The following is a 24,301-nucleotide window of genomic DNA, read 5'->3' as shown; positions in this document are numbered from 1 at the left end:
ATAAGTAGACAGAAGGGCAGGAAGGGGAGGGTGTCATACGGGTGGTCAAGGAAGGCTTTTCTGCAGAGGTGAACTTTGGGCAGAGCCCTAAATACAGTGAGGGAGTGAGCCACACAGAGATGTGTGGGAAGAATGCCCCAGGGAGGGCTACTGACAGGCGCAAAGGCCCTGAGAGCCTTCCTGGTGCTTGGGGGATAGCCAAGCGGCAAGAGCACAGTGAGTGAGGGGCAGAGAAGTGGAAGAGGAGGGGAAGGTCGTGGGGGGCCTCCTGGCCTCTCTGAGGACTTTGGCTTTTGATTTGAGTGAGATGGGAGCCGTGGGAGGGTTGTGAACAGAGGAGAGGTGTGGATGGCCTTGAGGCAAGGCCAGTGAGGAGGATACTGCTGTCCTCCAGGCGAGACGTGATGACCAAGAAGTGAGTGGCAGTGGTGAGAAGGGACAGGTCTGGGGATGTTGTGAAGCACTAGCCCGCACGTCTTGCTCCCAGGTTGTGTGTGGGCAGAGGGAGGAGAATGGCCCAGGTGCCCCTGGATTCAGCACCACGGACAGCGCCAGCACCGGACCCGGGGAAGCCCTGGTTGGCTCGGGTTCCCAAGAGTGGCCAATCCCTGGATGCTGCTCGGAGCCTCATCTGTAAAGTGCTGGTCCCTTCCCCTCAGTTTTGTTATAAATTCCTCTTTTAGCCAAATATGTTTATTTCTGGGCATTGCTGTGAATCCTTTTTGTGATGAGGCTGGTCTGAATGCAGCTATATAGCTGGGATGAGGTCTGGAAGCAGTTGTTTTCGAAAATCTTTGCATCTGGCCAAATTGTTCTTGTACGGGGGTGGGAGGTGCAGAAAGGTAACTGCGGGAAGGGGAAGAGGAGCTTCCTTGAAGAGCGAATGGTAAGAGGAGAGCCTTGAAGAACTGTGGGCCTGTCCCAGAGGAGCAACAGGGTGCTCTGGGTAGGGGAGCTGCGTGACTAAACTTGGTTTTTCATGATGCCTTCCTTCTGAGAGTGAGGAGGGGGGCTGCATTCCTGACAATAAGGGGGGTGGGCCGCCTCATGGCAGACAGTGCTAACCCTCAGGCCTACCATGGACTTGCTGTGTGTCTGAAGAAGCCAGCATTCTTTGGCTCTCAGTTTCTCCATCTGTAAAATGGGGGCAATTGCATTCTTTACTGTGCTGGTTATTGTCTGACAAAAATGGGTGGATTAGCCATCAGAAAGGCCAAGAAAGGGCTGGAGGGGTGAGGAGCTGCCTCTGCGGCCTCAGACCCCACGGGTGAGCACTTGGCCTTTTCCTTGTTGGCCGCTTCCCCGCCCCTTGTGACCATCCTCCTCGTTCTCCCTGACTCGCATGGTGTGTTACATCTGTGCCCCATTTTGCTGTAGACAGAGTGATCATATGGATATTCTATGCAAATTCTCATTTTTAATGAGCCAGAAGGAAAGCTAACGACCATCTTGCAGACGTCTTAGGGCTCAAGGGAGGCCTTGGGACGGGGGAAGAAGCAGGACAAAGTGACAAGCGAGAGGAGAGAGGAGGGAGGGAAGGGAAGGGGCTAGAGCGGGTGGGGGGAGGCAGTAGGGGCTGTGGGTGGGGTGAGGGGAGGGGAACAGGCTCTGTTTCCCATCTCTCAAAACTACTCTGCCTGCCCTGTTTTAAGACGGGGAAACAGGCTCGGAGAGAGGTGCCAACTTGCCAGACACCCCAGAAACTGGGAGAGAGAGACACAAAGGCAGGGGAGAGGGAGCGGACGGGTTGGAGAAAGGGAAGGTGGCGGCATCCGGGACGAGGCTCTGGCTTATGGGGCTCGGTTTCCTCGTCTGTGTAACGGTCAGTGCCTAAGTCGTGGGCTGATTGGGAGGAGCTGATGAGAGAACAGGTGCAGGCACGCGTGACTGAGGAGCGCTGCCAGCGTGCGCCGGCCGTGGAGTCGCGCGTGTGTGTGTGTGGGGGGGCAGGGGATGGGTGGGGAGACGGAAAGGAGGGCAGAGGGGCAGGAGCTGGAGATGGGGAGCGAGGCCTTCTGCACAGTCGGCCAGCTCCTAGTTAGTCCGTTTGCCCATTTGTACATTCATCCACTCATTCTTCAGCAGCTGTGTCTAATTCATAGACGGAAGTCAGCTTCCCAAGGGCAAGAAGCTGTCCTACTCATGGCTGTCCCCACAGCATCCAGGGCAGCACCTGGCCCTGGGAGGACCTTAGTAGGTCATTGCCGGATCAGTGGATGCTCTGTGCTCAGCAGTGGGCCCAGCAGTGGGCCAGGAAGTGTGCCCGGCAGTGGCCGCTCCCTGGAGGCATCTAGTCCAAAAGTTTCCCTTCCTTGTGGTACATGCAGTACCTGAGTTATTGGGATGGTTACGGGCACCCAGCAGAGAAGAAGCCTGGGGACACCTACGAAGACTTCCTGGAGGAGGAGACCTGAGCTGAATCTTCATGAGCTGACAGGAGCTGACTTGAAGGAGTCTGGGAAGGGGAACTGGGCATAAAGCAAAGGGGATAGTCTGGTGTTGGGAACTGCAGGTCCTGTCGGAGGCGGGGAGTGTGGAAGATGAGGCCGCAGGGCTTTGGGACCCAAGGGAGGTGAGGTGAGAGCCAGTGAAGGTGGGAGGGAAGGGCATGCTGGGGATGGGCTTTGGTGGGGCAGTGGGTGATTGGGCTGGGTAGGCGGAGGTTGTCATGCTGGCGTGGGGCTCTGGTCTGGTCAGGTTGTGTCCACAGGAGTCAGGGATGGAGCACAGGGGATTAGAGCTGAGAGGTCAGCTGGCTGCTGCCTCAGGTGAGGCTGGACCTGTCCCCGGGGCATGGAGCCAGCCTGGAGAGGGGCCAGGATGGCATCTCTGTGACTGCCTTGAGCAGGTCACGAGCCTCTCTGGGCTCTGGTTTAGATTTTAGAAAGGACCTCTCAACTGTAGGCAGTCCCACCCGGGCCAGAGTGCCTGGGGTGCATTTAAATGTCAGTGTAAATATCACAGTGACTCAAGTCCCCTCTCATACTTAGTGCCCAGAGTCCCAGGATGTCCTTTTGTATTGCAACACGGGACCATCTCTTACTCTGAAAAACGTCTAGCCCCAAAGGCCTATAGCGAAAAATCAGTAGACTGTCGGGTCCTCTGCCCCAGCTCTGGTGTTCCACAGAGAGGGCAAGATCAGCCGAGCACCCATCCCCACGTCCCTGCCCAGGGGCCCTCCTGAGACCCTCTTAGGGCTGCTCTCGGGATCCAGGCCTGGAGTCCCCTTTCCATCCCTCCCTGGTCCCTGTCTCTCCACTCCCATATCTGGCCAAGCAGGCTCTCAGGCTACGGGGCTCCAAGCTTTCCCCCAACATCATCAGGAGAGCCTGGGACAGGTTTTGGGGGGTGGGGTGAGCATTTCTCCAGCTCAGGGCCACATCTGGGCCTCTGGCCCTGGCCTTTGTCCATCAGCTCTTGCTAACCCGAGTCATAGGCAGCCCAGAGCCTAAGGAGAGCCTCCGATGGTCCACAGGGCCGGCTGGGGTCTGCTCTGTCCTCGCCGCACCCCTCCACCACGGCCAGTCTCGGGGGCACACTCGCACCCACTGTCTGTCCTTCTTCCCAGTCGAGGGGTCAGCAGCCCCGTTTTTTGGCTGAGGAAGCTGGAGCCTCACCCCGGGTACGTCCAGAGCTGAGGCTGGGCTCAGCCCCCCATTCCTGCCACGTCCTGCTGTTCTGCCATCAGAAGGGTCGGCTTGAAGAGCCCGAGTCAGGCTCCTGTTGGGGAGGGGGCAAGGGCTGGTGTGGGAAGGTCCGGGAGGACTTCATTACCCAGTGCCTGCTTGGGGCACCTTGGGAGGGCCCGCCGCTGGCGGGGAGACATGCTTGGCCTGCCTGGGTAATTACATCTCAACATTTCATTTTGCTTGTCAGTTTCCACTTCCCGGGGATGTGGGCTCCTAAATATTTCATCCCAGTCTGCAGCCTCCTGTTCTTCTCCCGCCAAACCGCAGGCCCGGCTACCGGGCTGGAGCTGGCCAGAGGTCATCTTCTACATACCCCTGCCTCTCAACAGGTGTCCCCACCACCAGCCCAGAGCCGGCTCCTCTTCCCAAGGGGTCTGGGGTAAAGAGGCCAGGCAGACAACGTTTTCAGAAACTAGAGTCGGTTCAACCAACACTGAACACCTGCTGTGCAGGAAACCAGGGAGTGAGGAAAGAGAAAAACACCGCCTGCCCTTGAACGGGTTTATGGGCTGATGGAGGAAACGATCAAGTGTTACACAAGCAAACGTTTGTTGAGTAGCTGTGTGCCGGGCACTGTTGCATATATTAATCCAGTTGTTCTTCATGCCTTACTAGGAGGAGACGAAGCTGAGAGAGGTGAGTAACTTGTCCAGAGTCACAGCTAAGAAGTAGCAGAGCAGGATCTGAACTCGGGCAGCCTGGCTCCAGCCCTCGTGCCTTTAAGTGCAGGGGTTCCTAAACCAGCAGCCTAGGCAGAGGATGGTAGGTTCCAGGGGAGAGGGGTGTGGTGAGAGCCTGGGTGGGCGGCGGCACATCCCCACTGCGGGAGCATCTCGGGTGTTTCATGGGGGAGAGGTGGAGAAGCAGAGCCCCGAGGCGGGGCTGGGTAGGCAGGAAAGCAGAGGGGGGCTTTTCCTGCAGGGGGACCAGCCAAGGCTCCAGGGTAGGGACGTTCGAGTTGCCTTGGAGAAAGTGGTCTCGCTGTGGAGTGTGGAGTTGTGAGGCCAGGGAAGGGGCTGAAAAGCTGCTCTGTGGCCTCACCCTCCAGGTATGTCGCTGGAGCTGAGGGTCTTGTTCTGAAAGGGCTTTTTCAGCAGATGACTCTGAACTAATACTCAGCAGTGCTGGGTCTGACTGCTGACCAGCGCAACTTGCCGTGTGAAGCTTGGGCAGACTCCTTTCCCTCTCTGAACCAACTCTGAGAAGTCGGTGGGATTCCCTCAGCTGAGGAATACTGGGGAATTCCTCAGTATTAGGAACTCAGAATAGCTGGGGATTTCCCTGGTGGTCCAGTGGCTACGACTCCATGCTCCCAACGTGGGGGGCCCCGGGTTTGATCTCTGGTCGGGGAACTAGATCCTGTGTGCCGCAACTGAGACTTATCACCGCCAAATACAGAAATATTAAAAAATTGATTATTATTGTATATGAAACAAGAAGAATGCCCAGGATGGCTGCTGAGAGTAGAGGAAGGTGGGCCCTAGAGGGCTGGGTTGGGGCGGGGTCTCCTGGCGGGTGGCCTGGAGCGGGTCGGCCGGAACCAGACACCTGCCCGTGCCTTCTACCACAGCCCCCTCCCTCCATCTCCTGCCTCCAAACACCTTTGCTTCCTTCTCTCTGTCTCTTTTTTCTCCCAGCTTTTCTCGCTTCAAAGGTGTTTTGCCTAAATGGGTTTGTGTTAAGATATTAGGTCGATCACTCAGCAAATTTCCCTCTGCTCAGAGCGGCGCACCATGAATAATGCAACTCTGAGCAGCCCTCGCTGCCCAGCAGCCTCCCAGGGAGGGGGCGGCAGCACTCAGCCCTGGCTGGTCCCCACTGCAGCCTGCCTCTTCTGGTCCCCAAAATATGCCCCCAGGGGCCGGGCTGTCCATGGGTGATCCCTTTAATCCTCACAACACCCCTGATGTGTCTGGAGGGTGGTGAGCATGCCGTCCCATTTTACAGAGTCAGAGGTTCAGAGAGGTTCGAAGAGGCTGGGCGATTTGGCTCTCATCATCATGTAGGGGCCAGACGTGGGACGAGGGCCTGTCTGTGCCCGGCCTCGGCCCTGTCTGTGTCCAGCCTCGGGCCCCGTGTCACAGCAGGCCGGCTCTCTGATGGCGGTGTCCCTGCATCCGCAGGTCCAGCCCAGGTCTCCCCGGGGGCAGGTGGGCATGAGTGGACGGCCTGGTTGCAGAGGGAAGATGCAGGTTTCTCCCAGAGCCGGGCACTGAGGTGGCCGGGTGGGTAGTTGCTGGGTGACAGAGGTGCTGTTCCCCTCCCCCAGGAGCCATCCCAGCCCCTGCCAGCACCCCCAGTCAGGCCCCCGTGCTCCGGTAGCAAAGGTGAGGTGTTGATGCTGCTAAGGGTTGGCTGGTGGCTCCAAGGAGGTGTGGGCAGCTGACCTGTGTGTCTGGGTCTGCGGCTGTGTGTAGGGTGTGACTTGTGGGGGTTGGGTGTGGTGAGTGGTTGTGTGAGGCAGAGTGGTTACTGTGTGAGCTTGTGTTGCTGTGATCTTGTGTGGGGTGGCAGTGATGTGTGGTTTGTGACTTTGTGAGGGTGTGTGTTACCACGGGGTGGGGTGGGGAGATGAACTGAGAGTGTTTGGGAAAGGAGGGATGTGTGTCCTGCCTTGGACAGTCCCTGGGCCTCTAGATTCGGGCCGCGGGTTCTGCCCAGCAGGTTCTGTCCCTGGAGACGGTGCTCAGTGTCGCCTGTCTCTCTGGCCCCCAGAGCATCCTCACAGCCCTGGGTCCTGAAGTGACGTCCTGACGCGGCCCCTGCCCCTCTGCCTTTGCAGCCCCACCCCCACTAGGACTCGCTCACTCCCCAGAGGCTTTGGCTCCCGGAGGCTGACCCAGGCTTTCACAAATACCATTTGACCCTCACTCTAGCCCCACCAGGTGGAGTTTTTTTTTTCTTTTTAACTCCTGCCCTATTTTACTGATGGTAGGCCTGATGCTCAGAGATGCTAAGTAACTTCTCCAAATTCACACAGCCAAGGTCCTCCCTGGTGGTCCAGTGGCTAAGAATCTGCCCTCCAGTGCAGGGGACACAGGTTCGATTCCTGATTGGGAAACCAAGATCCCACATGCCTTGGGGTGACTATGCCCACACACCGCAACTACTGAGCCTGTGCACCACAATAAAGACCCAGCACAGCTGAAAAACCAGCAAACCCCCAAAAGAACAGTTGCATAGCCAGGAAGCAGCGGAGTAGACATTTCCCTTTGGTCTCACAATGGCGGCGAAGAGGAAGCTGAGAGCAGGTGTGAGAGCCACACTTTGTACAAACCTTTGGTGGGGTGCATCAGGGGGACTCTGCAGGTGGGAAAGCGAGGTAACTGTGTCCCCTTCATTGTCCCTTGGTACCTGGGTCTTCCTGGCTCCAGCCAAATCTCTCCTAGTGAGCCCACAGTGTCCCTTCGGGCTGGAGTCGCCCTGGCCGCGCCGGCCCTCGCTACTGGCCCAGCTGTCTTTGGTCCTGGACCTTTGGAGCCCTGCCAGTTTGCACAGCTATCTTATACTTTTCCACTTGTTCTTCTGCACATGCATTTCTTGAGCACTCATAACAAGGAATTTGCATCTAGGTGGAAAGGCAGGACTGAGAGAGAGGTCCCAGTGTGCATGACGCCCATGTGGGCTTGGAACTTGCCAGTGCGTACTACAGGGCAGGCCCTGTGCCTGGGTGACCTTTGCAGCCCAGAGCCTGGCACAAAGTGGCTGCCCAGTGCCGGTAGACACGTAGACATCCGAGCACTCCGTGTGACCAGGTGGTGCTCAGAGGGGAGGTCACAGTGGGCTGCAGGGGTCAGGGAGGTTCCTAGAGGAAGTGGGCAGGTTTGAGCAGGTGGCCACTTCAGATTCCTGCAGCGCCTCCACCCCCATGCCGGTGCCAGCAGCTCCTGCCCTGCTGGCCCTCCCGTCCCTGTAGTCGGGTGCTCGGTGGCCCATTCATCTGGCAAGTGTGGGTCATGGCCTGTCGCGAGCAAGCGTAGCGTGTGTGCTGGGCACCATGAGGGCTGGAGCAGAGACAGACCGGGAGGAGACAAGATAAGCAAGGGAGGCAGACTGAGGGGGCGGCCTCTGCAGAGGAAGGCCTGATGTGGTCAGACAGCGGGTTTTGTGGGGACCAGACCTGAGGGGGAGATGTGAGCATTGCATGCCACTTGTACACATGCACACACACGCACACACACACACACACACACACTGTGTGAGAGGAAGGAGGTTGGAGTGGACACCGGATGGTGGGGAGAAGGGCCGGGAGTGGGAGCAGAAAGGGGTGTGGCCATGAGCCAGGCTCACCCCCAGCCCCCGCCCCAGAGAGCCCCAGAGCCCTTACTGGAGCCAGAGCCGCCCCTCGGTGCCCGCCCCCAGCCCCAGCCCCCCTGGACAGCCACAGGTTAGGGGGCTTCTCCAGGGCCTGGACGTCTCCCCAACCTCAGATGCCCTTTCAGCCACAGCTCTGCTTCCTGGAATCTGCTGCACGCCTCCGTTTCCCTAGACCAGGGCTTCGTTCCTGGTTGAAAACAAAGGTAACACCGTGTTGGTCACTGATGCCTCTGAATAGCTCCCTCTCCTGAGAGCAGGTGTGGGGAGAGGGCCTGACTTTGGAGAGGGCGGGGGAGAAGAGAGAAGGGGGGTAGGGGGAAAGAACTCCGTGTGTGTGTCTGTGTGTGTGTGTGACTGTGTGACCCCATATCGTCCAGGGCCTCCCCCAGCCTCCCTCCTGCCTTTCCCCTTACCTCCCTTTCTGCCAGGAACCCAGGGAAGCTGAGGAGGGCCCCCTCCTTGAACAACCCATTTTCTCTGTGTTGTAATTTGCTGCCTTCACACTTTGCCTTGATGTAGATTTTTTCCACTTGATTTCCTAGCGTTGGTCTCTCATTGTTTTTCTCCATTTTTAAATTTGAAAGGCCAGAAAAAGAAAAGGAGAGACAGAGAGAGGAGAGGAGCCCAGTGTCCCTGGGCTCCTGTGCTGTTGGGCTGCAGGGAAGCTTCTCAACTCCGTGGAGGGGGGTTTTTGCCCAGCCTAGTCTGGAGCCCAGAGCCCGGGGTGCTGTTTGGGATGAGGGAGCAGCCTGGCTTGTGGAATGGCACCCCCAGGCTCTGGGTGCCAGAGCAGGAGGGCACAGGTGCTGAGTGCCCCGGAATCTGTGGGCATGGTATGTGTCTCGGTCACCTCGCTGCCCACTGCCTATGGGCTGGCTGTTTAGCTGCTTCCTGGCAGGGGCGGGCCTCCTGGTGAGTGAGATAAGGAAGGAAGAGGGGGCGGTGAGAGGATTCCCAAGCCTGAAGGATGTGACAGACTGTGCTGCAGCGGCACGGGGGAGCCCAAGTCCTCAGCTGCCCCGTACCTGGGTGAGCCTGGGCAGAAGCAGGCCACTCTGCGGGGAGGCCCCTTCTTTCTGCCTTCTCTGGGCCACCAGGGTAGTCCACAAGTTGGCAGGCCCTGAAGGCAGGGGGTCTGGGGGCTGCTTGGAGCAGGTGGGAAGGACTTATTCAGGTAGGAGGAGTAGAGAGAGTCCCATCCCGTGGTGGGCAGGGAGGTGCCCAGAAAAGAAGGGAGCTGAGCCGGGTGAGTCAGACAGAGATCAGACTGTGTAACCCACGTCCACTAGGGCATTAGGAGTGCAGTGGGAGGCAGACACTAACACAGATATATCAGCTGGACCCAAAGAATACCACAAATAGAAAGGGCAGAGACCACAAAATACAACAGGAAACCCGCATCAAGTTTCACTAGTGGAACTTCCACGTCACGTTCAAGTCAGGGCAGGCGTGTGGAGCCTGGTGGAGGTGCAGGTTCCAGCGCCAGGGGAGGGCTGGCCAGGAGAGAGCCTGTCCTCAGGGGGAGGCGGGACTTCAGAACCAGTAGGCCGGCCGTGGGAGGGCAGCCCCACGCGCCCGCCGCCCAGCGTCCCGTGGAGGCCTCCGGCCCGGGAGTGGCCAGGTGGCCCGTGTCATGGATGAACAAAGAGGCTCGGGGCGGCGCGTGTCGGGACTAGGATGCCTTCTCTGTCACTGTGTCTGCACGTTCGGTCTGGCCTGGGTCCCGAGGTGCACATTTACCAAGCATTTACATGTTGCCATATTTGCCTCTGATTATTTCCAAGAAATAAAACAGGGATGATGCCTGGGAGCCCTCCTATGGAGCCCTCAGTCTTGTCCCATCCCTGCCTCCCTTGAGGTGCCCACACCCTGCAGTGGCTGGGGTCCTTTCTTATCTTAGTCACTCAGCAAGCGTTTATGGAGAACTAGTGTGTGCCAGGCACTGGGGAGATCGTAGTGCATACAACGGAAAATCTCCTGCCTTCTTGGAGCTTTTGCTCATATCTATGTGTGTGTCCGTATATAAGACATTGTACTATATGTGGCCTTTAATTTCCACATGAAAGGGACAGAGAGTGGTGCATCTTGCTTTATCAGTTAACTGCATTTTCAGGGTTTTGTCGTGAGGGCTGTTTTATGTATCTTCAGTTCAGTTCAGTTCAGTTCAGTCGCTCAGTCGTGTCCGACTCTTATAATATTTCATTCTTCCTTTGAAAAGTATTCAGGTAGTTTCCATGTTTCCATTTCAGCACGTTTCAAACAGTGCTGCCGTGACCATCTTTGGGCATATCTCCTTGCGCCCGTGTGCGAGTTTCTCTGGGAAGAATGTGGAAGGGACATGCTGGCTGGTAGGGTTCTAGACTCCCTGGTTCAGGCTGCCTTCAGTCTCCTTGCTCCCTGAGTGCTTGGCCCGGGAGCTATCCAAGGTCCTGACTGCTCCCTTGCTCTCAGAAGCTCCTGGCATGAGCTTGTGGCTTCCTGCCCCTGGCACTGTGCAGAGGCATTTGCTGGGCGGATGGATGATGGAGCTTGCAGCTGGCACAGGGCAACCGGTGCCTGCCATGGGGCTGGGGCTGTGTGTGGGGTGAGGGGCTTGTCAAGGGTGACCCAGAAGGGCCTAAGTGGGCCATGGGGAGCACCAGCCTCCTCCATACCCCTCTTTTTATGATCCTGATCCTGGAGCCTGGGAGAGGTGAAGTGTTGCAGCCTCTGTGCAGAGACAGGACTTGGGCGCGTTCCTTGCTGCTTGGGTTTAATTTTATTACATTTGCTTTCAGTACGGACTCATGGGTTCTTATTTTATCCAAGGAGAGAGACCATGGGACAAAGGAGTGGGGGTGCAAAAAATTGCCCCCACCATGGTAGAAGGGTTTGAAGAGGACTTCCCAGGGGTGTGCTAGCCATGGTCCCCACAGTGATGGGGCTTCAGAAGCAAGGGCTGGACACAGGAGGACTGATGTGGTTGGTGTAGGACTTGGGGTCTTCCCAGAAGTGGGGATGGGCTGCAGGGGATGGGGTTAACCGAGACCCAGCGACTGGAGCCTTTCCTTCATCTGCCCAAGGGAGGCTTTTGACACAGACCTGGATTACAGACCCACCAGCTGGCTGTGTGACCTCCACTAGGCTACTTAGCACCTCTGAGCCTCAGTTTCTGCATCTGTAAGATGGGGCCATTAGCACCTGCCTCAGACACTCAATGAGTGCCAGGCATGCAGTGGGTGCTCAGTAAATGTGGGTCCCTCTTGGGCCACCGCAGTCCTCTCTGGCTGTGGCAGGGGACAGGAGTGCTGGGGAGCCAGATACTGTGCCACTTACTCCTGGAAGCTTGTGTCACCCTGGGAGAGCCTTGGTCCTGTGCTGCGGTCCCCTGAGCGGCCAGACTGACAATCAGGCAGTGCCACCAAGGGGCCCAGAGGGTGCTTGGTTCCTCCTTGTGGGGCCAGTGACACCACTGGGTACTTACCCCAGGGCAGGCCCTCCACCCAGACATGTGCGTGGGCCCTAGGTGCCCCCTGGCCTGGGTGTGGCCTGTCATGGCACACTGGACTGGGTGAAAGAGTGACCTCTGGAGCCAGCTGGCCACACCGAAACCCTGGTCTGTGCCTGACTGTGTGACCAGGGAGCCACTCAGCCGCTCTGTGCCTCAGCTCTAAACTGGAACTGTGCCGGCCTTCCCTCGCAGCCCAGTGGCCAAGACTCTGTGCTTCCAATACAGGGGGTGCAGATTTGCTCCCTAGTGGGGAAAATAAGATCTCATAGACCACATGGTGTGGCCAAAAATAAATAAATAAGCTGGAGTTTTGCTGATGATATTGACTTCAGATGGGTGAATCTATGCAAAATGTGCAGCGTAATAGTCAAAGGCACTAGACACTGTCAACATTCGCTGTTACTGAGCTCTATTTGAAACCTCCCAGACTCCCCTCAAGTCCCCCCACTCTTGCGGTTGTAAGAACATTGCTTCCTGCTTAGACCCTCTCTCATCTTGAGTACCTTGTGACTTGCTGACTGGGCTGTGGTCACCTGAATATTCTTTCGAAGAAGAAGCTAAACGAAGCCTGCAGCGTGTACCACGGGGTGGAACCTCTTAGGGGAGCATCACCCAGAAATACGACTGAGCCTGAGAGTCTCTGCCTCTTTGAGAACAATTAACTCCCATTCTCTGCCTCCCTCCCCTCTGCCCTCTGGCTCCCCTCCCTCCTGGAGCCAGGTGGCTCGTCCTAACCCCCTGTCCAGCCTCCTCCTCTTGTCCATCTGTCTCCCCAGATGGGGGAAGAAGTGTAGCGATTGGCCCACTTTCTAACTGGAAAGGAACCATATGGAGGGTTTAGCTGGAAGCTGAGTGTCTACCCAGCCGCTGTTAGGGCAGGGCCAGTGCTGGGGGCAGGAGACTGGCTCCCGCCGGTTCTCTTTGTGAGCTGGGACTAGGGGGTCCCGGTCCTGCCCCCAGACCCCCTCCCTCCCTCCCCCAAGGACCCCTCTAGCCGTGCTCCTCTTCTGTGCTCAGCGCCTCTGTGGGCATCCTAGGAGGACCTGAGGTTCTCGTTCTACCTGGAAGGGGCAGAAAGTAAAGGAGGTGGGCGCTGGTCAGGGTGGGGCACAGAGGCCGTGGCTGCCTCACCTGCTCCACAGAACTGTATTTCCTGGCGACGTGAGAGTGAGCCTGCGTCACGTGGCTCCGGGCCTTGCGGGCGCCTGGCACAGAGCAGCCCCCTTCTCAATCGAGCGCCTTGTTTCCTCAGTATGCCCCCTCCCTGCCCCCAGCTGCTCGGGCCTCCTGCCACTAAAACTCAGCCACTTAGCTCAGGGTAGGGCCACCACCCTTGGGCAGCCTTCCCTGGTTGCCACCTACCCTCCTGAGTAGAGGGCCCTCCCTGGGTGGAGCTGGGTGCTAGCCCCTCTTCCTCTGGGTAAAACAGGTGGCTGGTGTCTCCCTACCCTGGGGACCCTTGCAGCCCATCCTCCTCACAGAGGTGCGTGGAGTCTGCTCAGAAGGCTCAGGTGACCCCGGCCTGGACTGAGGATGTACGGAGGCTTGGGGGTGCCCAAGTGTGGCAGCCAGATGCCCGGCCAAGGTGGGTAGTTGCGCTGTGACCCAATAGGATCCCGCGTGAGATGGAGCTGGGCTGAGGCCCTTGAGTGGGACCCGGAGGAAGGCAATGGTCTCAGATAAAGGATCCGCCTTCATCAAGAATACTCCTTCAAACTTTTCCATCAACAGGGCCCTGACGCTGCCACCAGAGGCGCTGGACGTCTTATTCCCTGGGGGCCCCGCTCTGTATCCCAGTGGGGCAAGGGACTCTGTGGCTTTGGGCAAATCACTTCTCTTTTCCAAGCCTCAGTTTCCTCATCTGTCAAACACGGTTGATACCAGAAACAGGTCCACAAGTGCTTTTGAAGCAGGAGATGAGGGGAGGCCGAGGTAACACGAATGGTGCCGGCCTCCCGCCAGCACTGGAGAGACACAGCTGAGGCCGGGGACTGCCTGGGTGAGGTGGAGAGTGCTCGCAGGGTTTCTGTGAGCCACGCGGCCTGGCTGTGAATCCCGGGGTGTGTTGACTGCTTCCTGGTGGTGCCTGCAGGCTGGGGGGCTTCTTGTAGGGGAATGAGCTTGAGAGGTAGGCAGGCCTTGGGTCCCCTTCCCCAGGATCCAGCCAGGTAGGCGGTGGCCAGAGAGAAAAGAATGACAGGAGGCCCCTAAAGACCTTCTGATCCCAGTCAGAGCTCCTCCAGCCCCTCCACCAAAGCAGTCCCTTAAGAATGGCCTTCCTGGGCTCTTCTAAGTCCCTGCTGGGAATTTGGTTCTAAATAAGATGGAGGGAGGCTGGGTGTCATCGCACCCTGTTGGGTCAGGGAGGAAGCTAGAGAGCCTGCATACTGAGTGGCCTGTGAGTGCCCAGAGGGGAACTTAGGAACGCCCGCATATGGGCAGTAGCTGGGTTTACAGCATCACTGCCTGGGATGTGCAGGCACAAGGCAGCAACCCTGCACGCTGCCCTTACGAAGGAGCCTGATGGTGAACGTGGGGCCCGGCGTCAAGAGCCCTGGTCAGTGTGTGTGGATGTGGGTACCAGAGGCACTAATGGCCCAAGGGGGGCAATTTGTTCTTATTCTCAGATTTGCGCCTCCAAAAAGTCTTATGAAGTCGTTACATCAAAAAAGAACCAATGTTTACTAAGCACTTACTGTGTGGCAGATGTTGCTATAAATGCATGAACTCCCTTAGCTTTATAACAACCTTATGAAATATGTGGTATTATTATCTTTACAGATGATGCATTTGAGACAACAGAGAAGTTCAGTAACTAACCTGAGATCACACAGCAGTAAGCAGCAAAACTGAGATTTGAACCCAGGCAGTCAGCTTTAAGCCCAACACTATACTGCTTCTTGCTAGCAACCTATTTTATAAAGGGAGGCACGGAGAACTTACATGACATGCCCATGGTCACTCAGCTTGGTGGAGCCAAAATTTGCACTGTGGCTGTTCTGACTGCACAGCCCATGCCGGATTGGGACCTGGGAGACAGTCAGGCCAGGGGACCACGAGGAGCCCCCAGGAGTGTGGGTCGCAGGGGAAGACCCTGTCTGCCCCAGGCCGACTGCTGCCCTTCCTGCAGGGGGTGTGTGCATCGCCCAGTCCGTCAAGATACCTCGGGAGCCCAAGCCTGGGGAGTTCGACAAGATCATCCGGCGGCTCCTGGAGACATCAAACGCCAGGGCGGTCATCATCTTCGCCAACGAGGATGACATCAGGTGAGGACAGGCAGCAGTGGGGCGGGGCTGGGGGGCCAGGGACCCCTGCTGGAGACCTTCCTGGGCAAGCCTGACGCACCCTGGGGTCCAGAGAGGTGGGGTGAGCCAACGGGGCGGTGGGGGGAGACCCCTCTGGCTGGGGCGCAGGCTGTGGCTCACGGATGCCCCTTCCTTCCCCCCTGCCCATTTCCTGCATCCATTCTACCAACTCAGGATGGTTAGCGGGTCCTTTTACAGAGGGGCTAAGGCCATGGGCTTGGGGTGAGAGCCCCTGGGTGGGAATCCTGCTCTCCCTCCAACTAGCTATGTGACCTCAGGCAAGTTTCTCAACCTCTCTGGGCTTCTTTTCTGCTTAAAAAAAAATGGAGCTAATGAAGCCTGCTTGATAGTGTTGCTGGAGCACTGCAGGCAGGACTGTGCACAAAGGAAGGAGCAGAGGCTGGCAGGAGGTAGGGGTGGCTGTCTCTCAGCCCCTCTGTCCTCCCTTTGGCAAGCTCAGGGGAGTGGGGAGAGGCCTGGGCTGTGGTTCTAGTCCTGATCTGGGCACACACTCATGGGGGCAGTATCCTCCCCTCCCTGGACCTCAGTGTCCTCATTTGCAGAGCTGGGGCAGGTGGACTCCAGGTGCCAGAACCATGCGGTACAGACACCCTGGAGCAGTCCACCTCCCTGCACGCCTGCCCCTGCGTCGTGAGTCACAGGTCAGAGTCTCAGGTGCCCTTAAAAGATGACCCCTGAGCACCCTTCCTAATGCACTTCCCTTCTTCCTGCTCTTTCTCTCCCTTCCACCTCTTTAAGACTGGATGTCAGGCCAAGAAGGGCCGGCCTCCTTGATTCCCTAGACTGAGGGGGAGACACAGCTCCTGCTGAGAATCTGGTCAGGGAGTCACACCCCATGTTTGCAGAGGAGATCTGGTCTCCCCAGACCACCTCCCTCAGACAGGTGGCCCACCTGCCCACCTGCCCAGCTCAGCTGGCCTGGTCTACCCTGCCTCCATGCGGCCCCCTCCCTGTTGCTAACCAGCATCCACTCTGGGTCCACTCTTCTTTCCAACACTCTTTCCCACTTGGAAAGACCTCATCCTGGACTCCTCAGTTGCAGCAAAACAGATTCTCTCCCAGGAGATATTGCTGGGTGCCAGTGGGGATAGAGGGAAATGTTCTGGAAGGTCATTAAGGCCTCCAAAGCCACAAGCACCAGCTCTAATGGGTGTTTCTCAGGCAGCAAAGGCCCAGGGTGTGGGAGTCCTCAGGGTCCACCTGGCACCCCTGAGCTGCTCCCAGTCCCCACAAAGCTCTCAGGGACCCTAAACTCTGGCCCTGGGTGTCCCTGCTGCCGCAGGTCAGCTGGTACCTGGAGCAGGAGGAGATCCTTCAGAGCTCTTCGCCTCCCTTCAGTCAGTCCCCGCCCCCGCCCCCACTCCCATGTCAAAGCCCAGCACTACTCGGGGCCCCCACCCCATCCAGGGACACACCCAACTTGCGGCCTCCTGAGTGACTCTGACAGACCCACACGTGGGGATGGGAGACGAGGGTGCCGGGCCAAGGGTCCCAGATAAGGGTCACCTGGGGGGGAAGGGGAAGGGCCTTAGACTGACCCCCTGGGCAGCTGGGCAGGGTATGTGGGAAGAGGGGCGCCTTGCTGGAAATTCACATGCGTTTTCAGAAGCAAACAGAGGTAAAAATAAACCTGGGTGACTTTGCAGAGATGGAGCCTTGGGAGCTCTGGTCATCTCTGGCTGGCCGGATGCAGGCGGTATTAATAGGGCTGGGTGTGGGTTCTGAGAGCAGCCTCGCCTACAATTAGGGAGCTCTGTGGGGGCTGCAGGAGCCTTGGGGGCCTAGGAGAGTCAGGAGACAGTGAAGAGGGCAGGTGTGGGCCCTGGGGTGAGGAAACACGTTTCTGCCTGGCAGCCTGAGGTTGCCTGCCCCAGCTGGCTGCCTCCTGCACAGGTCCGGCAGTCGCCCCAAGCCCCACCGTCTATCCTGGCCTTGTCTGTGGGACGGGCTGGCCAGTTTCTAGTATCCTGGCCTCTCACTTGCTGTGTGATCTTGGGCAAGCTGCTTGCCTCCTCTCTGCTCGCGTCTGTCCCCATGGGATGAGATACATGGGGGGGACTTCTGCCCAGTCCTTCCTGTTTTTCTCCTTCTAGAAGATGTCTCCGAGGGGCCACTTAGTTCAAGCATCCATTAGCACTGACTGAGCGCTGTGTGGGCTGGACCCTGCACGGGGCTTCAGGGCCCCTGACTTGACTAGAACCACTGTCACTGTGGCCTGGGTGGCGGTGGGGGCCCTGGCTGCCCGCACCCTTTCCTCCATCTGTGAGGGCAGTGGGGAGCATCTTTGAAGCACCTGGACTTTTGGCACAGGAGGTGGGGTGCAGAGGGGGACAGGTGTTGGGGTGTGTGTGTGACAGTGGATATGACTGTGACAAAGGGCCAGGGTGTGGGCCTGGGAGCCTCAGAGGACAGAGCTTGGGCAGATGTGTTTCTGGGGACCCGAGTCAGACACGGGGCAGGTCCAACCAGAGGGAAACAGGCATGGTCTTGGCGGGGACAGAGGTAGCCCCAGGGGCAGGAATGGGTCTGGGAGACCACACTGGGCCAGAAGGCAGCTGTGGGCCCAGGGCACAGGCAGGTATAGGGGTGCAGTGTGGGTGAAGGGCAGCCCTGGGCCTGTAGGCAGGGGTGGGTCAGGGCAGCAGGGAACCGGGGGCCTGGGAGTCCAGGCGTGGGTGCTGGGGTGGCTGTGGGCCCGGGCTCCTGTGGGTCAGGACGGGGGACCCAGGCACAGGCTGCGAGGGGACAGGAATGAGCCCGGGGGGAGGGCAGGGCGGGGAGTCCGTGGGCAGACACGGCTGGGCTGGGCTGGTGCGTGTCCCCACAGGCGTGTGCTGGAGGCGGCACGGAAGGCCAACCAGACTGGCCACTTCTTCTGGATGGGCTCAGACAGCTGGGGCTCCAAGATCGCCCCTGTGCTGCACCTGGAGGAGGTGGCCGAGGGCGCCGTCACCATCCTCCCCAAGAGGATGTCCGTGCGAGGTAGGCCCGGCAGCCGCAACGGCGCGCCCACCACCCACCCCCGCTCCGTGCGCCCCACTGTCAGCGTCACCCTGACGGGTCCTTCTTATCGTCCCCCCCACACTGTCCCTCTCCAGCTCCTCGTCTTCCTGCACCCTGTCTCTCTTCTTCATTGGCTCCCAGCTTCTTTGTGCTCAGATTCTGGGCTGGGAGGCCTTCCTGGCCACAGTCGTCCTAGCGGGGTTAGAAGCCGTGCTCAGGGTCCTTCTTTCTCCTGTTTCAGATATTCGTGGGTGTTGGGGGTGGTGGCAAGTACAGGAGGCTCATTTATCAAGACTTCTCCTTCACCCCCATATACTCTCATCCCTTCTCCCATCTGGGACAGAAGAAGTGAGACCCCTGCGCCACTGGGAGTATGTCCTCTGCTAGAAGGGCCCTGGGAGTTGCCAGCAGGCTCCCAGGATGGGGCAGGGGCCTCCCTGCAGAGTCCTGCTGGGCCCTGGGTGGGCTGGGGGTGGGGGTGGGCCTGACAACCCTTACTCCTGGGACAGAACTCAGTCGCCCTGGGCAGGAACAGATTGCTCTGGCTGGAGCCTCGCTGTGAGTGAGGCACGAAGTTCCTATTAAAGGCCCAGTTTGGCAGGGACCTCACTGTCCTCCCCATGGTGGCGGCAGGCTCCCAGGGGCTCTTCCCGTGCTCTCGCTGAGGTCAACAGACAACAGGATTGATGGAGCTGGGAAGTCTGCAGACATCTACCTCCACCAAACTTTCCAAGAGACCGAGGTCTGAGTAGGGGAGGGACATGGCTATGTCCTCTATTCACCCCGAGGCAGAAGGAACACAAAGGTGCCAGAAGTTTCCACATCGCCCCTCTCAGCTTCAAGCCATAATAAACACAAAAAACCAAAAACTATGGTTCTTGGTACCCACAAATGCCAGGCCCCATACAGACATTTCATTTAGTCTTTCCAGCAACCCCGCATTTAGTAAGTGAATATGTTAAGGCTCAGAGAGGTTAAGACATTTGGTGGCAGTAAGTCACACATACTTGCTATTAAGTGGCAGAACTAGAATCTGAACCCAGGACTTGCCATACAAAGCCCTTTTCTCTCTGGGGCACCAGGGAAACCATGAAAGCAGTGGTTCTCAGCAGGGGGTGATTTTGATCCCCAGGGACATTTGGCACTGATTGGAGACGTTTTTAGTTGTCATGATCAGGGAGAGGTGCTTCTAGTGGGTGGAGGCCAGGGATGCCGCTCAACAGCCTGCAATGCCCAGGACAGCCTCCCCCCCCCCCACCGGCCCCCCACCACCAGCAGAGTGAACTGGCCCAGTGTCAACAGTGTAAAGGTTGAGGAAGTCAGCGTTCGACCAGTCCAGCACCTCCCTGACAGCTCCAACAGGCAGCCACTGAGCCTCCACTGGGCCTTGCCACAGCAGGAACTCGTTGCTGGGTGAACTTTAAGACTTTCGGGTCTGTTCCCAGCAGCTTGGTCAACTGTGAATATGACACGGAATGATCATGGGGCAGAAGGCAGGGGGAGGAGAGAAGGCCTTATTGACCCACCAGCCTGCCACCCTGGGTCCGGGTTTTCTGGGCTTAGAGCAGAGTTGATGAGTCCTCTGGAGCATTCGGAGAAGGAGGCTGCCTCAGTGAGCCATGGGGAAGTTCTGGACTGGAAGGAGAACGATTCAGGCCCCTGTCTTGCTGTGTGACCTGGGCCAGTCCCTACACTCTCTGGTTCCCTCTCCTCTTCAGAACCAGAGAGCTCACTACTCCCAGGGCTGGGCGCCGCCCCCCGCCCCCACCAGCCTCTCTGCTCCCATCTCAGGACCTCCGTCCAGGTGGTTCCTTCTCCAGGAAGCCCCATATCAGCATTTCGGTAGTTAAGAACCAGCGCAAACACCCTCATCCTGTACTTCTTCCATAAAGGCAGCCGTTGTTTGATGACACAGGCTCCCCCTGGAACTTAACCCAGCTCTTTTCACCAGGAAGGAAATGAAACGTCTCACGTTTCCCCCTGGCTGCGGGATCAGAGGATGCGCTCTTCCTCCCCTCCTCACCCGCCCGCGCCTCGTCTAAGCGGCGGGAAGAGCGAAGGGCTGGGGGCGGGTGGAAAGAGGGGCGCCGGGTCCTGACATCCTGGTTCCCCGCCAGGCTTCGACCGCTACTTCTCCAGCCGCACGCTGGACAACAACCGGCGCAACATATGGTTTGCCGAGTTCTGGGAGGACAACTTCCACTGCAAGCTCAGCCGCCATGCGCTCAAGAAGGGTAGCCACGTCAAGAAGTGCACCAGTGAGCACGCGCGGGGGCGGGGCCCGGGGCGGGGCCGGGAAGTGCCGGGGGGTTAGGAGGGCGGGATCAGAGGCGGGGCAAGGAGGGGCGGGGTCGGGAGGAGCCAGTAGGGGCGGGGCCTGGGGCGGGGCCAGGACTGATTTCAGGTCCAGTGGGTGGGCTCTCTCAGGCCACCAGCCATCGGTGACGCTGCTTGTAAGGGAAGGGGCTCCTGGATCTGGGCAGAACCGCCCTCTGGCTGACCACCTTGGGCTTCATCCGGACGTCCCTGTGGCGAGCCCACAGAACTGACTGACCCTAGCTACCCCGTGCATCCTGCTACTCACTGGTCTGAGCGTCTCTAACCCCTTGAGGGTCCCGCAGTCACTCTACAGACATCAGTTTGACTCCCAGGGCTTGGCCCTTTTCTAAGCATCGTGGATGTAGCAGGGAATGAAAGCCAAAAAGCTCTTGGCGTTTTTATTCTAATGGGGAGACAGACAATAAACAAGATAAAAAAAAGTAAACTATAGACTATATCAGAAGGGAAATGTGCAGTAGAAACAAAATAGATAAGAGTCTGGCTTCCCTGCAAGGCACTGTTTCAGCAGAGCCTTGAACGGGCAGGGAATGAGCCGCGGGAGGATGGGACGGCAGGCCTCTCACAGATTGGAAACAGAGGCTCAGAGAAGGTAAGCAAAGGGACCTGAGTTCCCACAGATGGAAGGCAGTAGAGCAAGATGTGGACCCAGAACTGAGCTCTCAATCCTCGGCCCCCTACTGTGGCTGCCTTGGCATGTCCACATTAGATATGGTTGGATGTGGGTCCTTGTGAGTTCTTGGTCTGCGTCACTCTGCAGCAGGACCTGGTGTCACGGACCTTGGGAGGGCTCTGGGTACCCCTCAACCTGAGCCAGCTGTGCCCTCTTGGGGCCTTGACTTTCTCATCTGAAGGCCAGCCCAGAGGGTGTCTGGGGATGCAGGCGAGAAGGCTGATGGGAGGCACTTTGTAAGATGGTGGCTCTCAAGCCTGGCTGTGCATCGGCATCACCTGGAGCTTTTAAAACTCTCCCAGGTCAGAATGGCCATCACCAAAGGTCTACAGACAGTAAATGCTGGAGAGGGTATGGAGAAAAGCAAACCCTCTTGCACCGTTGGTGGCAATATAAATTGATACAGCCACTATGGAGAACAGTATGGAGATTCCTTAAAAAAAAAAAAAAAAAGGAATAAAACTACTATATGACCCAGCAATCCCCCTACTGGGCATATACCCTGAGAAAACCACAATTCAAAAAGACACAGATAACCCAGTGTTCACTGCGGCACTATTTACAATAGTCAGAACATAGAAGCAACCTAGATGTCCATCAACAGATGAATGGGTAAAGAAGTTACGGTACATACACACAGTGGAATATTACTCAGCCATAAAAAAGAACAGATTTGAGTCAGTTCTAGTGAGGTGGATGAATCTAGAGCATGTTATACAGAGTAAAGTAAGTCAGAAAAACAAATATCATGCATTAACACATATATATGGGATATAAAAGAATGGTACTGATGAACCTATTTGTAGGGCAGAATAGAGATGCAGACAAGGAGAAAGGACTTGTGGGCACAGCAGGGGAAGGAGAGGGTGGGGCAAATTGAGAGAGAAGCCTGGAAACATGCACATTATCGTCTGTGAAACAGACAGCTAGTGGCGAGTTGTGTATGACACAGGGAGCTCAGCCCAGTGCTCTGGGACAACCTAGAGGGGTGGGTGCAGGGCTGGGGGGAGGTTCAAAAGGCAGGGGATGTATGTATACTTACGGCGGAGAAGGCAATGGCACCCCACTCCAGTACTCTTGCCTGGAAAATCCCATGGGCGGAGGAGCCTGGTGGGCTGCAGTCCATGAGGTCGCTACGAGTCAGACACGACTGAGCGACTTCACTTTCACTTTTCACTTTCCTGCACTGGAGAAGGAAATGGCAACCCACTCCAGTGTTCTTGCCTGGAGAATCCCAGGGGCGGGGGAGCCTGGTGGGCTGCCGTCTCTGGGGCCGCACAGAGTCGGACACGACTGAAGCGGCTTAGCAGCAGCAGCAGCAGCATGACTGATTCACGTTGTATGGCAGAAACCAACACTGACATTGTAAAGCAATTATCTGCCAATTAAAAAAAACAACAGGCCTCTAACAGGGCCTCACCCCCAGACCCACAAAGCAGAACTTTGGGAGTGGATTGTTTCTCAAGCTCTCCCCGTGTGTATTTAGGGCTGGGAATATAGGGAAGAGCAGCTTCATTCACATCCAGTCACTTGGGGTTCTTTTCAAATGCTGATGCTTGGTTCCTAGCCCCAGACATTCTGATGGAATTGGTCCTGTGTGCCACCAGGGCATTAGGACTTTTTAAAAGGTGCCCCAGGTGGTTTCCTGTGCAGCCAAGTATGGGAACCACTGGCTTGGAAGGAGAGGTGGCTATAGGAAGGGGAATGTGGTGCACCCCAGGTGAGGGGAACGCTTGAGCAAAGCAGGAGAGCCTGGAGTGAACTCGGGGTGGCCAGGAAGGACAGAAGGACAGTGTGTTCCAGCTGACCTGGACCCTTCCTGCTGCCTCGGAAGCCCCAGCAGGGGCTGGTGAGGGTCCTTGTGTGGCCCCAGGCCAGGCACAGTGAACTCACCCATATCTGGGTGACGTGAGGGGTGGGGAAGCTCTGGGGGAATGTTTGTGGAAGCTGAGAGCATCCTGGATGAGGGGAGGCAGCTCTGTCTTCCCGTGGCCCCACCCAGGTTGGAGCTGAGCTGGTCCCTTGGAAGAACATCTTAGGCCAGGAGGGCCGGGGTGACACCCACGGACTGTGGGCTTGGGACTCGGCACCTGTCAGTGTGCCAGGCACTGGTTCTGACTCTGCTTCCTTCTGGCTCTGTGACCTGGGCCACCACCCCTCTCAACAGGTTGTTGGGAGGATAGGTGATGTGTTTGAAGGGTATGAAGAAGCTGGCTGAAAAATAATGCATATGGTAAGTGCTCATAAAATGGTGATTGCTGGGGACTTCCCTGGTGGTCCAGTGGTTAGGACTCTGCATTACCAATGCAGGGGGCGAGGATTTGGTCCGTGGTGTGGGAACTAAGACCCTCTATGCCTCAGGTGGAGCCAAAAAAATAAATAAAATAGCCTACTTCAAAACTCTCTTAAAAAAAAAATTGGTGGTAGTTGTTGATAGAGAGGAAAGGGGAAAGGTGGGATTCAGATGCAATTGGGTAATTTAACAGTTCAAGTCTGTCGTAAGGATTCTGTTAGCTGTAGGATCCCCAATGATGGAGGACAGCATCATAACTGTTGCACCCATTTTACAGAAGAGGACACTGAGGTGACTGGTGAACATTGCAGAGCTAGAGAATGGGCAGGACTGGGTTGGTATCCAGCCGGTTTGGCTCTCCCGCCTGCCTCTCCTGCTGCCTTCCCTTCCATGGCCTGAGCCACTCTTCTTGCTGGCCCTCAGCCAGCCCTGTGTTCTCCACCTGCCTCACTCCCTCCCAAGCCTAGCTTCCCACTCAGCTCTGCCAGGATGCTAGCTGTCCACGCTGGTAGCGTTGGGTGGGTCCCCTCTGGTCCCCTCGATGCTAGCAGTTTGGATAGTTGGCCTCTGCCTGTCTCAGTCCCACGGGCCCTGCTGCCCTGCCCACGATCTCACTGGGAGCTCCTGTGCTCCGCCAAGCCCACGCCTTCCCGGCCCAGGACGAGAACAGGCCTGGTGACCTTCCGAGAGGGCGGGAAGGACTGTCTCATGCTGGGGTCTTACACTTGGGAAGACCTGATTCATCCTTCAGAATCTGAAGGTGTTAAATTGAATTCCCCTCCAGACTAGGATTTGACGGCCAGTTGTTCTTTGGGAGGGGATCCCAGGAAACTTTGGTTGCGGAGGTAAGGCAGCCATCAAGGGTATGATACCAAGCAGGTCACCCCCGCCAACAGCTGGAGCTTTACTCCCCTGGGGTCTCTGGGGACAGAATGAAGCGTGCCTGCCAGTCATCCCACTGGAGGTGTGAGGGAGCCGGGGTGTGTGTACACCAACTCTCGTCAATCGTTTTTTTTACAGTTGATCAATTTTAAATTGTTTTTTGGCTGCACCATGTGACTTGTGGGCTCTTAGTTCCCCAACCAGGGATTGAACCTAGGCCCTGGCAGTGAAAGTGCCAAGTCCTAACCACTGGACCTGCCAGGGCATTCCCTCCTGCAATCATTTAAAAAA

At 57.3% G+C, this 24,301-nt stretch overlaps 1 protein-coding gene across 2 annotated transcripts in view; it reads left to right on the top strand.

Annotated features, from left to right (window-relative positions):
- The window catches only part of GRM4 (glutamate metabotropic receptor 4), a 103,545-nt gene that overhangs the window by 50,890 nt on the left and 28,354 nt on the right, over positions 1-24,301 (top strand). Inside the window, exons 3-5 of one of the 2 annotated variants that reach the window (XM_069564671.1) lie at positions 14,627-14,762; positions 17,650-17,804; positions 19,943-20,083. In XM_069564671.1, coding sequence (XP_069420772.1) covers positions 14,627-14,762; positions 17,650-17,804; positions 19,943-20,083 — 432 coding nt within the window. The remainder of the gene's footprint in view (positions 1-14,626; positions 14,763-17,649; positions 17,805-19,942; positions 20,084-24,301) is intronic. The other variant, XM_069564672.1, reaches the window with a different exon arrangement.

This window comes from Ovis canadensis, chromosome 20, assembly GCF_042477335.2.
Source record: "Ovis canadensis isolate MfBH-ARS-UI-01 breed Bighorn chromosome 20, ARS-UI_OviCan_v2, whole genome shotgun sequence".
Classification (NCBI taxonomy): domain Eukaryota; kingdom Metazoa; phylum Chordata; class Mammalia; order Artiodactyla; family Bovidae; genus Ovis; species Ovis canadensis.
This window is presented reverse-complemented; position numbering and strand designations above follow the sequence as displayed.